Source organism: Lepisma saccharinum, chromosome 4 (genome assembly GCF_977018435.1).
Source record: "Lepisma saccharinum chromosome 4, izLepSacc3.1, whole genome shotgun sequence".
Classification (NCBI taxonomy): Eukaryota; Metazoa; Arthropoda; class Insecta; order Zygentoma; family Lepismatidae; genus Lepisma; species Lepisma saccharinum.
In genome coordinates, this window is record NC_139232.1 from 97,651,326 (window position 1) to 97,670,658 (window position 19,333).

A 19,333-nucleotide genomic window follows, 5' to 3' on the forward strand; every position below is an offset into this window, starting at 1 on the left:
TTAATGAGGTTTTACTGTACAAATTTCCATTTTTGCAGCAAAGGGAGAACAGAATATCTCATTCGTTGTGGCGTCGCCTGCAGAATCGATTCAATACCGCCTTCAAACCTACTTTTTCCCTCTTATTTATGATTACCGGAGTGACTGACCGCGTTCGCGTGAACGAGGTAAAATATTAACCTACATCAGCGCCGATTATCCGAATGATACGGAAAAAAATCGCATTTCTACCTGCAACTTTTTTCCCTTGCTTTGTCGAGAACGTAGTTCCGGCGTTGCACGGAAGATGGTGCTGGGATCGTTATTTTCCGCAGAGTAAGAAGCTCTGTAATTGTTCATTGCGTAACAAGAGACCCACCCTCTCACGAACTTCAGGGTCTACAGTAGCCTCCGGCAACACTAAGGAGAGGAAGAGAATTTAAGTGTTGGACAGAAATAAACTGGACTTTTTCGTTACAAGTACTCGGGTAAACGTTTATGCAAACGTCAGGTTCCTCAAAGTTGTAAAATACAGTATTTTAACCACCGTCTTGAAGTTCAATTTCACGTTTGGTATTATTACCCCCCCTCCCCCCGCCGGCCACAACCATAAAGGCTTGCTTGGTGTTCTACCCGAGTGGGAACGTTGTAATCAAGAGGTCAGTAAGTTGTTCGATACCCGGTGGACGTACAGTCAGCGGCAAAAAAAATGGCACACCTAGATCCTGAAATACTCATTTCCCTGCAAGGCATTGTGTGTCTTGCCTAGCTCTACGGCGATCAGTGGATAATAATAGCAAATTTTGAATGGCAACTTCTACCAACGCTTTATATATGTATGTATGTATGTATGTATGTATGTATATATATATATATATCGCCTTTCAAGGAAGGGAGTTTTTCAGGATCTACGTGTCCCATTTTTATTGCCGGGGACTGTACTTTGCACAGCGATGTGGATTCCACTCTAAAGCTGAGTATAAAGTGGACGTGAAACAATAAAGACCTTTCTAACAGACTTGACCTGGCTGGTAACGAGAGGACTCTTGCTTGAACCACGCCGCCATGAAAGCTACTACAATTCCGACTTTCTACAAATTTGCCTGTCTATTATTTGCCGATTTTCTGTCACTCTTTGTGTAATCGCGACGATAAGGATGAATATGTGTAGTTGATGAAGGGACTCTCGCAAAGGAAGCGCTCATGGCCAGGTCAGAATATTCTGTGGAGCGGTCGTTAGTCCAGAACTCGACGCGCCCCAGTAGCCGAGTAAATTAATCTACAACCCACGATCTCGCTTCCAAAGGTTCTGGGTTAGAGTCCAGGTAAAAAAGGAGAAAGTAGGTGTGCATTCTTTCTTGTTAACGTTAGTGTGCCCACAGGGATAGTGTAGGGATGGATTAGACTTCGGCAGTGTCTCTGTCTCGTGTGACTTACTAATGCCTATCTCGTTCTCGGTATACATCGTTATTAATGACTATAAGAGTATGTTCAAATGTTACAAAAGTTACACATTCATTTCCTCAAACGCACACATATTTCCCAAGCATAGACGCAGGCTTGTCATGACGCGAACTGTGTGAAACGTTGCTGTTGATTGGTCCGTTCCCAACCGACATGTGTCGCGTGTCGCTTCGGTGTGAAATCTCCCGTAGGGTGATTACGGATAACGATTCAGATGTTCCGTGGCGGTCCGTTTCTTGGAAGCAAAAGGAGACGAAAATTACACGGCTGATTTGTTGAAGCATGACTGATTTCCCTGACTTGACCCTAACCCAGTTTCTCCCATCCTTCGGGCTATGTGGAGAGTTTTATGGCGTGGAGTGAGAGGCGGCTGTCGGCTGCACCAACTTGCACCATGCACTTTTTCAAAGATCGTCATGTACATCACACTTCTCGTTTCCCGTAACAGGATACTCTCCGGGATATTAAATTACAGGAACCTCAGACATGTTGAGCTTTTCGCCCGTGTCGTTAGAATTTGTTAGCTGTAGGTGTTTTACGAGTGCTTCGGAGGCCTTGGAGAAGAAAAGGGGGCTTGTGAAATTGTCACGTGACTATCACACGAGATACCAGAACACACACACACACACACACACACACACGCAGGCTCGGCCAGCGATTGCACGGTGCAGCGAGCGCGGTGCAGGAACCCAGGTTATTTTTGAGACGTTTACCATGTGAATACCGTGTGCTTGCTCTTCTACAACCTAGCTGCCAATAAGAACAGCTGTAATAGAAAAAGTGGCACCCGGTGTTAGCACCTATTTATATACACACGTCGACTTCCAAGAGACGGATTACTTAGTTAACCTCATTCAACTTTGATTCCGCTGTAAACATTAGCTTTTGTTTACTTCATCCCCTCCCGGATTCCTCATCTGTGATTGGTGCGCTCGTGTTCGCGTCCAGTTTGTTTTTTATCAAGCGTTTCGCTCGCAAAGAGGACATCTAATCGTCCTTCAGCAAGCGGTGAGGTTTTTTTTTTTTTTTGTTTTGCAGCCACATCGCAGTTTTGGATGCCCAAGAGGTTCAATCCGCAAGAAATGCCCGTTGGTGCTGCACGCGTTGCTGTGTTCGCGAGTTTCAGAAATCGGGACCGTGCCTACAGTGAACTCTGATTGGTGGTGTTGCTAGTGTGAGTGCGTGGTTGGTGTTCGTGTGTTTGTTGTTTACGCGTTTGTACAATGATTACGGTTCCGATAACGTCCATGAGCCCTTATCAAGGGGCAGAGAGGCCCCTCAAGAAATCTCCTTCCGTAAGTATATTACGCTGCCTTTAAATACGTAATTTTGTTGGTACCATTTTTTTGTTTGTTTTGATGAACCTGTTTATTTTTAACTTTTGTGGTGTTGCCTTACTTTAATGTTGTTAAAGGCCTCCCCGATGGCGTAGTGATAACGTCATCTCATTGTAATCAAGGAATCCCGGGTTCGATGCTCGGTTGAGGCACATGGTGCTTCGTATCTTACTTTATACTGAAGATCCGGTCCGCGATAAATCTTATTTATACGTAAAGTGAACTTAAAACAAGCAAAAAAAAATCTAAACATACTGTACGGTCAGCGTCGGAAGTAGTTGCTTTGAACTAAAACAGTTTCATGGTGTACTGCATTGGGAGTCTTGGTTATAGGTGATAAAGTAACTAAATAATTGTCCTTAAATGGAATATAATTCTCTATGCGTGTCGTAAAATTAGCAGGGTATACACCATTTATGATGCAGAGGTCGGTCTCTCTCTCTCTCTCTCTCTCTCTCTCTCTCTCTCTCTCTCTCTCTCTCTCTCTCTCTCTCTCTCTCTCTCTCTCTCTCTCTCTCTCTCTCTCGTTCTTTTGTTTTCTGTTCATTTATTTCTCTCTATCCCTCGTTACCTGTGATTTTGGATAAAATTAATATTATTGTTCATTCCATGCAATATACCCTAATGTACGCTGGACCATCGTGGTTTTCTAAGGCACTGGTTCTCAACCCTCGTGAGACCGCGCCCCTGCTGTAAATTCGACGAAGCACCCAAACGTCTTGGAGACTAGCGAGGCTCTGGCGTCTGGACTCGCAGACAGTTTCTCTGTGGGGCGTGTGTTGTGGAGTTTCTATGTGTGTTTGTGGTTGTCCTTTCATCAGTTTCATGTAATCACCATTCTTCCCTATCTTCGCTGTTAGTTATTTTTCAAAGTTGCTTCCCTGGTCCTAACAATTTTACTCCTAAATGTTTTTAAACTTTATATACTACTGAATATGTACCCTTGTAATTAAATGTTAATAAATAAATTATGGCATAATGACAGAGTTACAGTTCGATTGAGTCTATGTATAAAATTAGGATTATAACATGTCAAGCACTGGACGTAAAGACTTGCTATAACTCAAAGAAGGGAATAATAATGCTTTGTTCCAATCTTTCAGCCCTTGTTTTTCTCTTCCCGTGGTGGGGTTGTTCTATTTCGTTATTGGGGTGTAAGGAGTGACTAGGAAGGCACCCAAAGTCAATCTCTATTCCACTGACCGGAAACTGCATGGTTGTAAGCCGATTAGGCTCTGGCGCCTGAACCCGCAGCCAGTATAGTTAATCATTTGCGAGGTTGTGTGTTGTCCTACACTTTTTGTCTGTGCTGAATGTCACTTTGCAGTCTTGTCATTCATTGATGACGTAATTATTCCATTGATTGATTGATTTTGTAGTTTTATTTTACGTCGCTTTTCTGGTACTTTTGGCTAATCGCGACGATGGGGATGAATGGTGAGAATATGAGATGGATGAGGGGGACAATCACAAACATATAAGAACGACACAACACGAGCGTCACGGAGTAGTATACTGGCTGAAAGTCGAGACGCCAGAGCCTGGCTAGTCTGCAACATGCAGTTCTACGTGGAAGAGATGTTGACATTTGGGTGTCTTCAGATAGGGTAATCCATTACACCCCGTGTAATGATTCCACTTATATATATGTGTGTGTGTGTGTGTGCATAGATTACTTTGTTTTTAATAAGGTGAGATTTTCTAAATGATATGGCGATTTTAATTCTTTGGCATTTTTTAATTTGTTATTGTAAGGATTTCATCTCCAAACTACATGTTCTTTAACCCCCTGACTTAGGTTAATTGTGCTTTGCTAAAGGGCTTGTGTCCCTGTATTAAGGGAAGGGTTAAATGACCTCGGTATAATTTGTAAAAACCTAACATTTTCGTCACTTTACATAGCTTTTCTGTCAGTTGTTTGCGACGATAAGATGAATGGTTAAAGAAATGGATAAGGCACACACATAAAAATTCATGCTCGGGCCGGGACTCCAATCCAGAAATTTTGAGAGCCGTGAGTCGACATTTATCCAGACGACAGCTAGGTATAAAATATATAGTTTCCGAGTAGTAATTTTTGCGAAATTCATTTAGTTATTTCACATCACATGTTGATATTATTATTATTGAATCTGTTGATAGAATTATACAGTGTAAATTCAATTAAGCTTATATTGTGAGCGTCCAAAATTGACTAATAATAGTGTTGTTAAGTTGTATAGTTAATAACAATCGATTAGTAGAGGGAGATTATTTCCGTAACACCTTTGGCTGTTATGCATTTGAAGCATCGGATCGAGTCACAACTCTCAAAGCAGCCAATTAACCAAGCGAGCCGCTGACGTCATCTCAACCCAGAACCTATTGCTGAGCCCCTTGATCAGGTTCTACACGCCCACTAGGATCGCTGGACAGACTCGCTCAGTCCGCTGGAGATGTTCCGAAAGTAATTCGACTCTAGCCACCCTTCTTTTTAACACAGGCTTTATCTCTTCCCAATTATGTCTATCTTCTCGATTACTTTGTCACTACATTACAAAATTACATGTAAAATCGTACTGCGCGCGCTTTGTAATTTTATAGGATGCCGGGTTTGTTCTTCGGTGGATGAACATTGCATTGTGGTTCGGTCCAGTCCAGATAGTCTTTCAGTACATGACGTGGGCTTAAACTCCAAATCAAGATCGAAGATGATGTTATGTAATATTCCCTTCACAACATGCTTTCTATGGGAAATCGTCGAGACAAGGTGGTTGTGATGGGTGAACTTTTAAGTAGAGACTAATTGAAGAACTCTGGTGTAAAACATGCTAAGTCACATTTTGGTCTTTTCGTGAGTTCATTAGGAAAAAAAGGCTATTAGAAGCTATACTGTAGATAAATTGTTTTTGTGTTGTGTTTACCAATTTCAGAAGGCTTCACTGAGCCCAATGCAAATTGTATGACAGGAATTTCACTCGAAAACTGAAGGACGGCACATTTTACTTTGTAACGTAAAAATGACCAAAATGTCACCATGTTTTACACCCGAACCCTTCAATCGTAACTAATGTTCTTGTTAAAGGCCTCCCCGATGGCGTAGTGGCAACGTCGGCTCCTTGTAATCAAGTAATTCCCGCATTCGATAACCGGTGGAGGCACATTGTGTGTCGTATCCCACTTTAAACTGTAGGTCCAGCGCCCATTAGCTTCCGTGTGCGTAAAGTGGACTCAAAGCAAAAACTCTAAACTCGTGGACGTTTTTAATATAAAGATTTATCATGATTCGTAATTTTAAATAAATGCACACGCGTTAACTATATTTCTTAATTAAACACTGATTGAATATTGTGCAGTCGGCACCAGAAGCAGTTATGTGCAACCAAATATACCGTTCCGTGGAACTTTCAGTTTCCTTCACTGTGTATTGCATTGGGAAAGTGGGCTGTAGGTGACAACTAACTAAATCAATACCCTTAAATGTTATACAATCCTGTGTGCTTTCGTATACTTCAGATTGACGAAGCAAACCGTGAACACTGTCATTTTCCTTGTTTTCTATTGCAGTACACGTACTTTTGACGAGGACCGTACAAGGACATTTTTTCGTTATGTTTGCGAACATCCAAGCACGTTCGGGCATGTGCAATAAAGTGCGTAACTATTCCTTTTTTTCTCCGGTAGGTGGCGCTGGCAGTTTCGAGGTATTTCGTCACTGATAAATGAAGGACGTGTTTTCACTCGACTTCCAAGGTTTTCCGAAGCAGCCATTAATATCCGTGCCAAGATTAGCCGTTTCCGTAGGGGTCAAAGAGTCTATTGTTATTTCTTCAATCATTTACTTGCATTGAGTTTTTCGTACAGAAACATTTTTGGGCTTTCCCAATGGCGTAATGGGGACGTCGCGTTCTAACCAAAAGAATAGAAAAGTATTTTATTTACCACAGAGCGAGGTTCAGCCTTGGGCTGCTCTACCACCTAATTCTGGCCAATTAAAAGACCCGGTGGAGCCACAATCACACATTAGCTTGTATCCCACTTTAAACTGTAGATCCAGTCCCGGTTAGTTTATCTGGGCACAAAATGGACTTCGAAATATCCTTGAAACAGTGTACCCGTTCGTAAGTTGAAATTGTAAATATTTCCCTTGCTCTTTCTGATAATGGTGAGAACTAATCAAGACGTCCCAGGTTTGATCCCCAGTGAGGACACTATATCGTGTATTGTGTCCCACTTTAAAGCGTGTATGAAACGAACTTCAAGGCAGTTTTTTTTTAAATTATATTTTGTTTATTTTGATATGCTGGGTATCTTCAAACCAAGTGTAGTGCATATTACCCTGCTTGTGTGAACGTATACGCTCTAACTGTAATAATTAATGCTGAGCCGATACCAGTAGTATCGGTATCTGAAAGTATTGGTTGGAGTTTATTTGCCCAATATCTGCCGATACTTTTCCGGTATTTTGCTCTTTCACGGAGTGGCACTTCGAGGGGTGAAATTATCCTGAAAATTATGCAAATTCGAGTTTCTTTTTTAACTTTGCACCAGTTTTGTGTCAGAAACTGAATTTTGTGATAACGTGCAATTTAATATTATGTTGTAATTCTCGAATATTTAAAAGCAAAAATCTTGTAAATTGATGTGCATTTATTTATTTATTTTGCAAAGATCCTTAACAGAACATATTGTTCCAATTATAAAGGATCATATTAAAAACATTTATAATAAAGAATAAATGTACATTTTAAAAATTACAGAATTACAAAAATTACAAAATACAAAGAAAAAGATAGAAATGGCAGTAGGTATGTTATACAAAGTAACAAAACAAAATACAAACACAATATAGTACAATCGCAAGAGAGTATCGCTAAATGCTTTCAGATACAAACATATTATACGTTATTATTATTATTACAGTGAAGTACCTACCTACACACTAACATTAAAATATATTTTGAACAGTTTTGAAGCATCGGTGTCCGTATCGGTGCAATGTGCTATCGGCTCAACCCTAGTAATAATTAAAATAATGCTAAAGCTTGTGTATAACAACATTGAAGCAACAATTATCTACTTGAAAGTCGACCAGCCGCCACAACAGCCTGCTTGCTTTATTTTCTATAGAAACCGTGTTGTGAAAGGAACGTTACATAACCACATCACCCAGGATGATTGGTCTTCTCCGATCTTGTTTTTCGTTCTTAGGGTTGATTTTTTCCTGGATGCTGTAACTGATCCTTCCGAGAAAAACAAGCACTGCATCCTTTACGTAATAAACCTCTTTCAAGAATAATAAAACGTTTTTCTTCTCAACAGTATTTCCAACTGTGAACTGAAACCAATATGTATATAGGTATGGTAATATCGTAACGGCTGGAGATCTCACCACCGAGGCAGCAGCTGGATAAAAAAAAACAATAATCTCTAAATGTTAGTTTTCCGGGAATTCGTCCGCTTTCTTTCCCATGCTTGTTTTGCATTTCCATTGTTTTGTCCAGGTCATGCTTAGAACGCATGTGTCGAGGGTTCTGCCTAAGATCTTACCTCGTAAACGCTCAGGGTTTGAGTGCTTACCCCCCCCCCCCGCGCCCATTGCTGCAGTAACGAGTTACGTAGCTGATGTGATGTTTATCTTTCCAAGTTTGGGGTTCAGCCTCGAAGCCTCTAAAGATCAATTAATTTTAAATGGGATTTTCTCATAATTATAAAACACCTTAACACGTGCATCAAAACTCTACTGAACATACTAACATACTATGTCTCGTGCCAAGGTCTCTTGCTGATTTCTGCGCAGAAATCTTAACACACCCTCTTAGATAAAAATAACTTTCAAATCACCTTGGGAACTGGACATTAGTTTTCTATTGCGTTGGTGGAAGTTGATGACACGCTGTTTAAACTACACAATTCGAGACAGCTAAGTTTCGTCTGTCTTAATACCATCCGTACGGGTTAACCCGCCACAGCTTTCATGAATAACCACTGCATTTCAATCGAATGCCTCGAGACTCCTCTCCGTAGGGGTCACTGCTCTCAGATATACGACTCCAATGGTATTTATACGTTTCTACCATATGTCCACAAAGATAAGTTATACCCTGAGAACTTCTAATGTACGTATGAAATAAAACATTAACGATATAAGGCAGCCTTCAGTCACTGCTGTAATTATCGCAATTTAGCTTTAATCAACAAGTGGATATTTCTGAGATCAGTCCTTCCATCCGTGCCCATCTTTCGTATTTCGCAAGAGGTGGGTAGCCTTGGAGCGGACCAACCAGTGTAATTAAATCCGCCAGGGACGAGATGGCAGAGAACCACGAAACCGTTCAGCAAGGCCACATATCGACTTGCTCCCACTTTGCGTTCGCACATGGCAGGGTGGAAGCAAAGTAACACCTCATTGCCTTTCGGAGTCTGAGCCAAGTTGCACCAATACTTAACTATTCCTAAATTGTTTTCGAGCATATTAAAATCAGGCACGTGAATAATAATAATAATAATGTTTAAATTAAAATAATTATATTAAATCAAATTAATACTAATTACAATACATAAATTAATGTTATATTATTATTACATGAATAGGTAAAATACATTATAAGAATAGATATAACAATGCATATTCATCACGTAGCTTACCTGTAGCTAAGATCGGAATAACTTACATAAAAACAAGTGCCCTGGCAATGAAATGCTAAATAGATAAATAATTGAATATTTATCGAAAAACAAAAATTATGTCACATGTAGTTGGAGAAAAGTAAGTTTCTGATTAATATTTTATGCATATTGTTTTGAGTAGTAGTGTACATGAATCTTCTTTGTAATGTCATTCAAAGTCGTATGATCCCAATATAATCCTTGATTGCCAATAAGTTCAGAGGAAATTATACAACAAATGCTAAACGAGTATATTTTCATTATTTAATTTTCGTACGTAATAAGTCTTTCGGGTGGGGGGGGGGTCTTGACCCCCAAAATACGTCCTTTGTGTCCTTCAAAGCCGTATGATCCCAATATAATTCTTGTCTTCTAATAAGTTCAGAGGAAATTATACAACAAATGCTAAACGAGTATATTTTCATTATTTAATTTTCGTACGTAATAAGTCTTTCGGGTGGGTGGGTGGGGGGGGGGGTCTTGACCCCCAAAATACGTCCTTTGTGTCCTTCAAAGCCGTATGATCCCAATATAAATCCTTGTCTTACAATAAGTTCAGAGGAAATTATATAACAACTGCTAAACGAATAAATTTTTCATTATTTAATTTTAGTACTTGATAAATCTTTCGGGAGGGGTGTCCGGACCCTCTCCCCTAAATACGTCCTTGATTAAAATGCTATTCTTCGTGGCGGACTGTTCAGTATAACGCGATGCGAAGCCAGAGATCGCCGATTCGAGCCCGGTTTAACGTACAGTTTGTCATTGTGCCTGTTCCACCAGCTAGGCTGTATCATCAGTTCGTCTATCAAAACTCGGCACATTGAATTAGAAAGTATGTTTTCCTTATTTTATGTCACTTTTACGCATCCTTAGACTAATCGCAACAATGAGCATTAATTATGATTAGATTACATTGCTGAAGGTTCACTCGCAAAGGAACACGACGAGCACGCTGGTACTCGAACAGTCAGTGATGAGATGGCGTGGTTTTCTGATGTCCGTAACCAATTATTTATCCACCCCCCCCCCCCAAAAAAAATCTAACATCCCCCGGATTTCCTCAATACCTCCCTAAAATATTTCACAAGGGCCCAATATATGGACATTTAGGCTCTAAATGTATACTTACCCTCTCCCTCCCCTTCAGTGGAAAATTTCGATAAACCACTGTCGGTAACATCCTAAGTTGTGATGTGATCGACCACTCTAGGGACTTAACAGTGAAGCGAAACTAAGCCACAAGACAGTAAGTAACCGTGGTTATCAATATACCTATATTTTCACAATGTGATGTTTTGGCGCGTCCATCAGAAAATAGGCTTGCAGATTTTCACGTAGATTTTGAACGGCGAGGAGAAAGCCTCAATATTGCACCTCGTGCGCCTTAATAGTTCGCATCCTAGAAATACAGAACTGTTGTGCTGGAATCGCAAAATAATAATAGTTATATTTGGTGATTTCGTAACTTGCATGTAATGTCACTGACAGTGTACTTATCCGTATCAGCCGGACCTTGTGGCCGAGTGGTTAGCACATCGCGCTGCGACGCCAAGGGTCCCGAGTTCGAATGCCGCTCGGGCTTGGTTGTTTGTGCATGTCCATTCATCAATTTCATCACTCATCCCCATCTTCGCAAATTAGCCAAGAGGCACAAAACGCGGAGTAAAATAAACTAAATCAATCAAATCAAATTATTCGTATTATTCCGCGATATGCTACGTGAAAGATATCACACACACACACATCTGCATATGTAAGACAATTTACGCTCAATTTGCGTACTTTTCACAGCATCTTCCAGATTATATATAATATTTAACTATAAGATATATTCAAATTGCATCGCGTTGAGAACGTAGATAACCAATATAATCCTATGTGTGTGAGGGCGGGGTGGAATTCATAGTCACATGCTACGAGTGTGTAGAATGCGGTGCACAGGGATTTCTACAACTATATACTATCTAGAGTTTAATACTATCTAGAGTTTAATTATGTCTGAAGACCATGAAGTTCCACTAGTAGAATCTAGGTTTGTCTACAAGATTTCTGAGGCGTCCCCGATAGAGTAATGGTAGGACCTCCCTGAAGACGTTGTGTATTCTATCACTTTGTAATCAAAGGGTGACTCGTTCAGTCTCCGGTGGAGGTACATAGTGGTTCCGATCCCACTTTAACCTGTAGGTCCAGTCCCAACTAGCTTACCTCCACATAAAGTGGAATGAAAACAAACTTTACTGGAGTAATTACTACCGCTGGCACCGTGTAATGAGAGAGTCCAGGCATCGATTCCCGGGGGAGGCGCATTGTCCAGTCCAGACTGGCTTATTGGAGCATACGTAGACTGAAAACTAAGTTAAGTCTTTTTCTACTATACTTCAGCTTTCAATCTGGATTCCCCCGCTCGTGGATTGCTATGGTACTTCCATTTTCACACGGCAGCGAATCGGTCAATACCTACGTCACTGCCAGGATAGGTCGAAGAATAGTATAGCGTTCGGAATCTAGCTTTATGTACAGTCATGGACACTTCTGGGTTGTAACGATTCTATTTGAAGTAAATGGAGTAGTTACAACCCAGAAGTGCCCGTGACTACAAATTCAGGGTCACGACCAGAGTTTCGAAATTAGTTATTGTACCCGAGGTTCCTGCAAAAGTACAAATTTTTGGCAGATCAAAGCGTGATTCTACGCACGCCTTCGAACTAAACATTTCCGCACTCCTCTAAAATAGACTTCCGTCCTTGTGGGATACTTCTGACAATGGATGCCCACTTGGTGTTTATCGCGAGGCCAGGCATTGCGCTTCTGAACCTGGGTGCCGAAGGTTGCCACGAACTTAACGATGAACTTGTAAAAAAAAAAAAAAAAAAAAAAAAAAAAAAAGCTATTGACGCAAACGCACTGACATGTTTTGCAAGAATTGTGCCAAGATGTGAGATTTACCGCAGGGTGCGATCTGCCAGGCATATTCCTCATCCGAAATGCGCAGTAAACTATTGTCCGCTCCCCTTTGTTTCGGGCAAATTGGGTCAGGGTTAGGAAACCGTAATTTTCCACGGAAGGTTACGGTGACATCAATGGCGGATTCTTCCCTCCGGGAATAGAGTGAAAGAAGCCGCGGTTTTCCCCCGATTCGAAGGCCTCGCTGCGCATCAATGGACCTTAATCTAAGGCTGTGCGATATTTCCATATGTCTATATCGATTGATTGACTTTATTTTACTTCGCTTTTATGCTACTTTGGCTAATCGCGAAGATATTTATGAACGGCGATAAGATAAGATGTATGAAAGGACAATCACAAACACACAAGAACACCACACAACAAGAGCTCCACATAGGATTATACTGGCCGTGAGTCCAGACGCCATAGCCTCGTTAGTCTGCAAAATGCAGTCCAGGGTGTACTACGTGGAAGTGAGGTTGGCATTTTGGTGACTTCAGGAAGGGTCACCTGTGTATCTATATCGACAACACCATTATTGTCGATAACGACAGTACCGATATTGCGAGGTCGATCTACTAGTTCAGGTGTCATTGACATTTTCTATTATTATTATGATGTTGATGATTTGCACACACACAATGGCATGTAAGGGATGGACCTTTCTGAAGACACCCAATATATCAACCTTTCTTCCACGTAGTATACCGTAGACAGTATTTTGCAGACTAACGAGCCTGTGGTGTCTGGACCAATAGCCAGTATAGCCAACCTCCGTGGCGGAGTGGTTAGCACAGCGCGCTAGAAAACGCCTGCGGTCCCAGTTTCGAATCCCGGCCCGGGCATGGGTGTTATTTGTGAGTGTCCCTTAATCAATTTCATCATACCTTCACTCATCGTCACGATTAGCCAAAAGTGGCAGAAAAGCGATGCTAAATTACAAAAATTCAATCCAATCCAGATCCCACTATAAACTGTAGGCCCAGTCCCGATTAGCCTATCTATGAACTTCACTAAAAAAAACACCACCCAACATCCTAACCAACAGCAGGCAACGGAAACTAATTGCATCACCTATTGGATCACTTCCTTTACCACAGCAAGTTATTCGATTCGGAAACCTGGGTGCCTGGGTGTATTTGCACAGCAAGTTCGAACAATTGCGCTTACTTTGGAGAGACTTGTCCCAGCAGACATTTCCATTGTCTGGGGATGAAATAACGAGACTTTCTCCGCATGGAGCATTTCGTGTTCAAGGTCGCCGAGGCTGATCACTTGACGCAAATGAAAGTGGAAGCCCTTCAGCCCGCCTTCCTCTCTTTTCCCCCTTTCGTCTTTTTAGAAGCTAATTTGTATTTGCTCCGCGTTCAGTCTGAGGAAAACAAGCCACTTTACGGAGAGGCCTTGATACCCACGTCAACGTGGTTCGAGGTTCAGTGATGCTAGCGACGATGGCGTGATGGAAACTGAATTCAATGCTCGAATCTGTGGGGAAGCATGTTGCCAACTGAATTCAATGCTCGAATCCGTGGGGAAGCATGTTGCGAACTGAATTCAGTGCTCGAATGTGTGGGGAAGCATGTCGCGAACTAAATTCAGTGCTCGAATCTGTGAGGAAGCATGTTGCGAACTGAATTCAGTGCTCGAATCTGTGGGAAAGCATGTTGCGAACTGAATTCAATGCTCGAATCTGTGAGGAAGCATGTTGCGAACTGAATTCAGTGCTCGAATCTGTGGGGGAAACTAAATAAAATTAATTTTATCGTCATTGAGGATCCAGAATATAATTTCTTGATGTGAAGAGCAATTTTGAGAATTCCGTTGCTCTTCACAGAGCCAACTCGGTGGCCCAGTGTGTCATGTAGTTGACTTTCAGATTCACCACCTAAGTTTCCCGGTTTGATACATTCGAGAAATGCACTAAATCAGGGTTGATCTATATTTTGTGCATTAATTGACACAGCATGCAATTTTGGTTTATTTTAAACGATTGTGTCTGATCTGTGCAATTGATTGATTGTTAGTGCATAACAGGAAACTGAAGCTGATAAAAGACCGGTTTTTCTCTGTTTTTGATGCACCAAAAGTGCATCATTAGCAGATAATGTACTTTAATGTGTTACTAGAATTTTAAAAATATATATATACCTATTCGTGCCAATTGGCACAGTATTATTTGTTAGCATGCCTTCATCAATTTCATATAATCATTACTCAATCTCATCAAGGCGATTAGCCATAGTGGCACAGAAATGACTTCAAGTAACAAGAATACAAATACAAGTTCTTCACAGAGTTGAGATTGGTACAAGTAAATTGTAATCATAAGGTCTTGCGTTCGATTTCCAGTGTGGTAACAAATTTATACACACATCTGAACTTATTGTAGGTCTAGACTCAACCAGTCTCTGTATATAAAGGAAACTTTAAAAATAAACCTTCCATGATATCGGAACCTTCCAGGAATTTTAATGTCTGCATGAAATTTCACCCAGCGCTGAACTCGAACGAGTTAGAGACCGAGAGAAGATAGTGAAGGGTCTTGGGCAGTTCGATTTCATGTAGAGATCGAAAGCTGGATTTCCAAGAATACATGCTATTTGAGCCGACCTTGCCGTGTTGGGTGTCGTGAGGATGTCTGACGTAGAATACGTCATTCGTAGGTCAAAACCTTGTCATGTAATCGCCCAGAGCCTTGTTAATCCTTGCCTTTGAAAACTGAGTTGGGGGGAAGGGGATTACGTCATTTCATACCATTGAAGAAGAGGAGTCAGTGACCAAAATATATAATGAATGAAATTCGTAATGAAGCAATCAGTCGGAAGTAATTGAATTGACATTGACATTGACATTCGCATCGCTCTACAACTTGCAAAATGTAATTGTTTCTCCTCAACCTAGACACCCTGCAAGTTTTCTAATATATTCAGGATTTAAAATTGCCGGTTACAGGACCGGAAGTGCGAGTAAGTTTTTTTGGTCTTCATTCTCGATCTCGGCCGTAATGAAGGTAATGTGTTATGCACCACGCTCCGGCCGCCTTTACAACCCCTTCTCATTAAGTAGATCTTGCGTGAGCCCCGTTCTATTTACGTGGAAGAAATTCGAACCCGCGACCCCCGGACGGCAGTCAGAAGTCATACCAGTCGGACCTCTGTAAAGTTTATATTTAGTTCGTAGTTAGTGCAGTTCCCGACTTTTAAAGTGTGTGTGATTTATCTCTCTCTGTCTCTCCCTGAATTTCTGTTAACACCGATAAAACTGCGTAGTTTGTGATTAGTTTAAAGTTAATTCAGCAATGAATTTCTTTTACCATCTCATCTTTGCAATAATATTCGAGTCAAGAGTTGAAACACTGCTATATCATTTTCATATGTTTGCAAAGACGTTTAAGTAAGGTTCCCAGACGTCCCCGTGTCCCGAGAGATATGTCCCGGTTCTTTACGCAAACGAAATTCGTAATATTTTCTGAGTAATATGATTTTATCATTTTGAGTAGTGCAAAAATTAAGAGCGTAAGAAATGTTTCTTTTACAAGATGATGGACTGAAATACACTTATAATATGAAACTTGCTGATACAACATAGGCTATTATTGTTGCAAAACTCGCTACAGTCCATAGTGCAAGGTATTTTTTGTTCATTATGTAATATGAAACGAAGAACTATTGGAATTAATTCATGCGTCTGATCTATATAACAAATCAGTGGGTCAGAATGCTTTTTCGTGTACGATTAGGGCATGAACCGAAGCAAACTTCCGTTTTATTCGACATTATGCAAGAATGCAGTAAATGCAATAAATATATATGTAGGCTATTATATTTTACTCTCAGGATATAAATTACGTGATGCAAATTTAACCTTTTTTCATTTGAACATTTAATATTGTACGTCTAGCTCTTCGTGGCTTTGCATTGAATGGTATACACTGAAGTGTTCATGCGTTTTTTTTTTCTTGTGGGTAATCTGATCAGCCTACTTTTGACAACCTTCCACTTTTATTTTTACAGGGCCTTTATGCAATCCTTTTTATAGAACTAGACATGTATGCTGTAGTACACAAATTTCAGTAAAGAACAGCAAGAAAAACAATAATTGCAAATTTACCTTTTCTCGTTCTGGGAATTGGCTTACAACCACTTCCCTTTCCGGTTCAAAAATGTATAAAATTGCCGCTTTGATTTAAACTGTAGTTGTTGGTCAATGGGAGTAAACAAACAATGTTTGAAATTAAACCAAGGATGGTGACGTCATTGTGCAATTGGAAATAGCACAAGTTTTGTTTTCCCTTCTCGGCTTTGTGGTGAGGTCAAGACACCGGGTTATCTGCAGAAGTTTATTTTTTACCTTTCTTTTTTTTTCGAAGTAAAATAAGGCGGGTTTCACAATATTTACTGAAGTGGGTCACTGATGTTTTACAAAATATCAAGAGCTCTTGGGAGGGGAGGGCCGTTGTGGGAAGGTCAAGAGACTTAATAATGACTCACTCATTGCGAAGGTCACATTCTTCAACTTAAGCGTCGTCTGCACGTTTTTGCTTAACGCCATCGCTTTGTGAATGAATTCCCAAGTTAGAGCACATCCGAGCACTTGCAATTCTTACGGACGCAGTTTCCAGATTCATCCTCCTTGTTCGCATTGACTTTATTATCGACTATCTGGCCACGATGAAAGGGGTTGAAAGTATCCTATGAGGTAGTCCACATGAACGTTCATCCGGGTATGGCGGGTTGCATAGCGCATACTGTTCCTAGGCACTCCAAGCAGAATGAGGAAGATAGAGAAGAAACAAGTTGATTGATTGATTTGGTCTATTTGATAACGTTTTTCTGCCACTTTTGGCTAATCGCGAAGATGAGGATGAATGATGAAATTGATGAAGGAACACTCGTTGCCCAGGCCGGCATTCGAACTCGGGAAGGCTGGCGTTGAAGTGTCAAATAATAAACTAGTAATTGATAGCTGTTTCATCATAGCAAATTTTATCATCGAGTAATCTTATTGAAAATATCTATGCAACAGCGAATGCGGTGATCACCAATATTCTCCCGGAAGTCCTTGGAGATATTCCAAACATATCTACCGTTTCCATGATATGAAACAACATCGTCTCTTCACTGAAAAGGCCATTGCCGAGACAGATGTTGGGAGATTTCAAACGCGAAAGGTGTCGCTTGAGGATTTTACCAATCAAACTCGGGCTCTCACGGCTTGTTTCTCATCTGCTGATTGGTTCTTTCGATCTGAAAGCTCCCTAAGGTATGGTTGGGCTGTATCTCGTCTCGTCTTCTCTCGCATGAGGTTGTCTTGGCTCGTCTCGATTTATAAACACCCGCCTCGTTCTCGCCTAGAAGATAACGTTACGAAAACCTTTTCTTAATTACGCTTATTTGCTAGACGGCTCGTCCAAACCCTCGAAAACGTACTTTTTATCCTGAATATATGAAGCCACGCGGCTCAGGTTTACTGTAGCTATTATACTGCTTGGTGAATCAGGTTCTTGGTTTTAGGTGTGATTCTAAGTCTGATGTTTAGCTAAAATGTAGTAACCTTCTTACACACTTGCTCTGAAAAAGTCAGGGAATTTTGTTCTTACTAATTTCTATACACCCTGTCTCGTCTCCATTTTATAGCCTGTCTCGCTTTTTAAATATTTTTAAAAGACTGTAGTTCTCGTATCGCCGTCTTGAGTACAAATGTATTTCTCGCTTTTCATCTGTACAATATGCACAGATGCTTATCCACAGATTTCACCTTCAGGCTACGCTTCGGTACATTGTCCAGATGCTTATTATAACTCCCGTTTAGCATATAGGTTGAAGCAGGGCTGTTGCTGACGTCACAAGTGCCCTTTTGAAAAAGAAGCCTGCTTTTGGGATCAATGCCATGCCGGAACACGTGAACAACTGCTGTTTGTTGCTTAAACCCTATTCCATCAAGAGGCAGCTGCTGTTTACGCCTCTGCTTGCTTCCGAGGACGGAAAATTCCCGCACGGAGGTGGTAAAAATGGAAACCCAGGCTTGCTTCGTCGCCTGTTAAATATATGCGAGGTATGAATAAAATGTCCTGGATACTTTCTGGGCCGGAAACTCGTAGATAAAGAGGTGCGGGCGTGAAGGAGTGATGTCAAAAACGATGAAGAATTGCTTTCAGCGATGTAGGATCGCTTCGGTCCCAGTGCTCAGTTCCTCTAATCGTGGTTGATCCTTATTGTCACGATTAACCAAAAGTGACAGAATAGGCGATGTAAGATAAGGCAAGTACATAAAATTACAATGCCACACGGAAAGAGGTAAATACCCTACATATTTGACGTGATCGCTACGACTCCAGGGTCCCAGGTTCGAAACCGGCCTGGCCGTGTGTATTTCTGTGAGTTTCCTTTCATCAATTTCATCATAGTAACATTCATCCTGATCGTCGCGATTAGCTAAAAATGGCAGAAAATCGACGTAAAATAACCAAATCGACAGTAGATACCAATGGTTGTAACTTCATTAATTTCATTTCCACTCATAGTTTTCCCGCTGTCTTCAAGTGCCGAATTAATTCCCCACTTTTTATCGTGCATCCCGTATCTTCTGAGCATGTCAGAGTAGTTGTCTGAAGATAACCATATCAAGAGAGTAGGCCGCGTGTTCCAGCGAATGGAGGCCCGGATCAGAGTTAGGTGTCCCATTTTCTTGGAAATCCTTGAAAATGTGGCACTTAATTCATGTGCAACAAAGACAAAAGATCAGGCTTTTTGTTAAAAAAAAGTTCCTGAACGTGTAATTTGGGGATATATGTATATTAAGTATTATTATTGCTTCTGCTATGTATATGGATTTTTTCACATAATTGCATGTTCTTACAATCGTAAGCCAGTGTTGCAATGAATTAAGTGTTTTCGTAATTCCTTTTTAAATGCACTGCAAACAGAGTTTTGATAAGTTGAATCTTACAGAATCGT

General features: G+C 40.8%; 1 protein-coding gene across 5 annotated transcripts in view; it reads left to right on the plus strand.

The window, feature by feature from the left end:
• plx (PTB_TBC1D1_like and TBC domain-containing protein plx) overlaps positions 1–19,333 on the plus strand; it is a 182,008-nt gene that overhangs the window by 74,557 nt on the left and 88,118 nt on the right. The window contains exon 1 of one of the 5 annotated variants that reach the window (XM_083120931.1): positions 2,137–2,738. The exons of the other annotated variants lie outside the window; for them this stretch is intronic. Coding sequence (XP_082977057.1) covers positions 2,667–2,738 — 72 coding nt within the window. The 5' untranslated portion in view covers positions 2,137–2,666. Of the gene's footprint in view, positions 1–2,136; positions 2,739–19,333 lie in introns of those variants that run through there. 5 annotated transcript variants of the gene reach the window in all.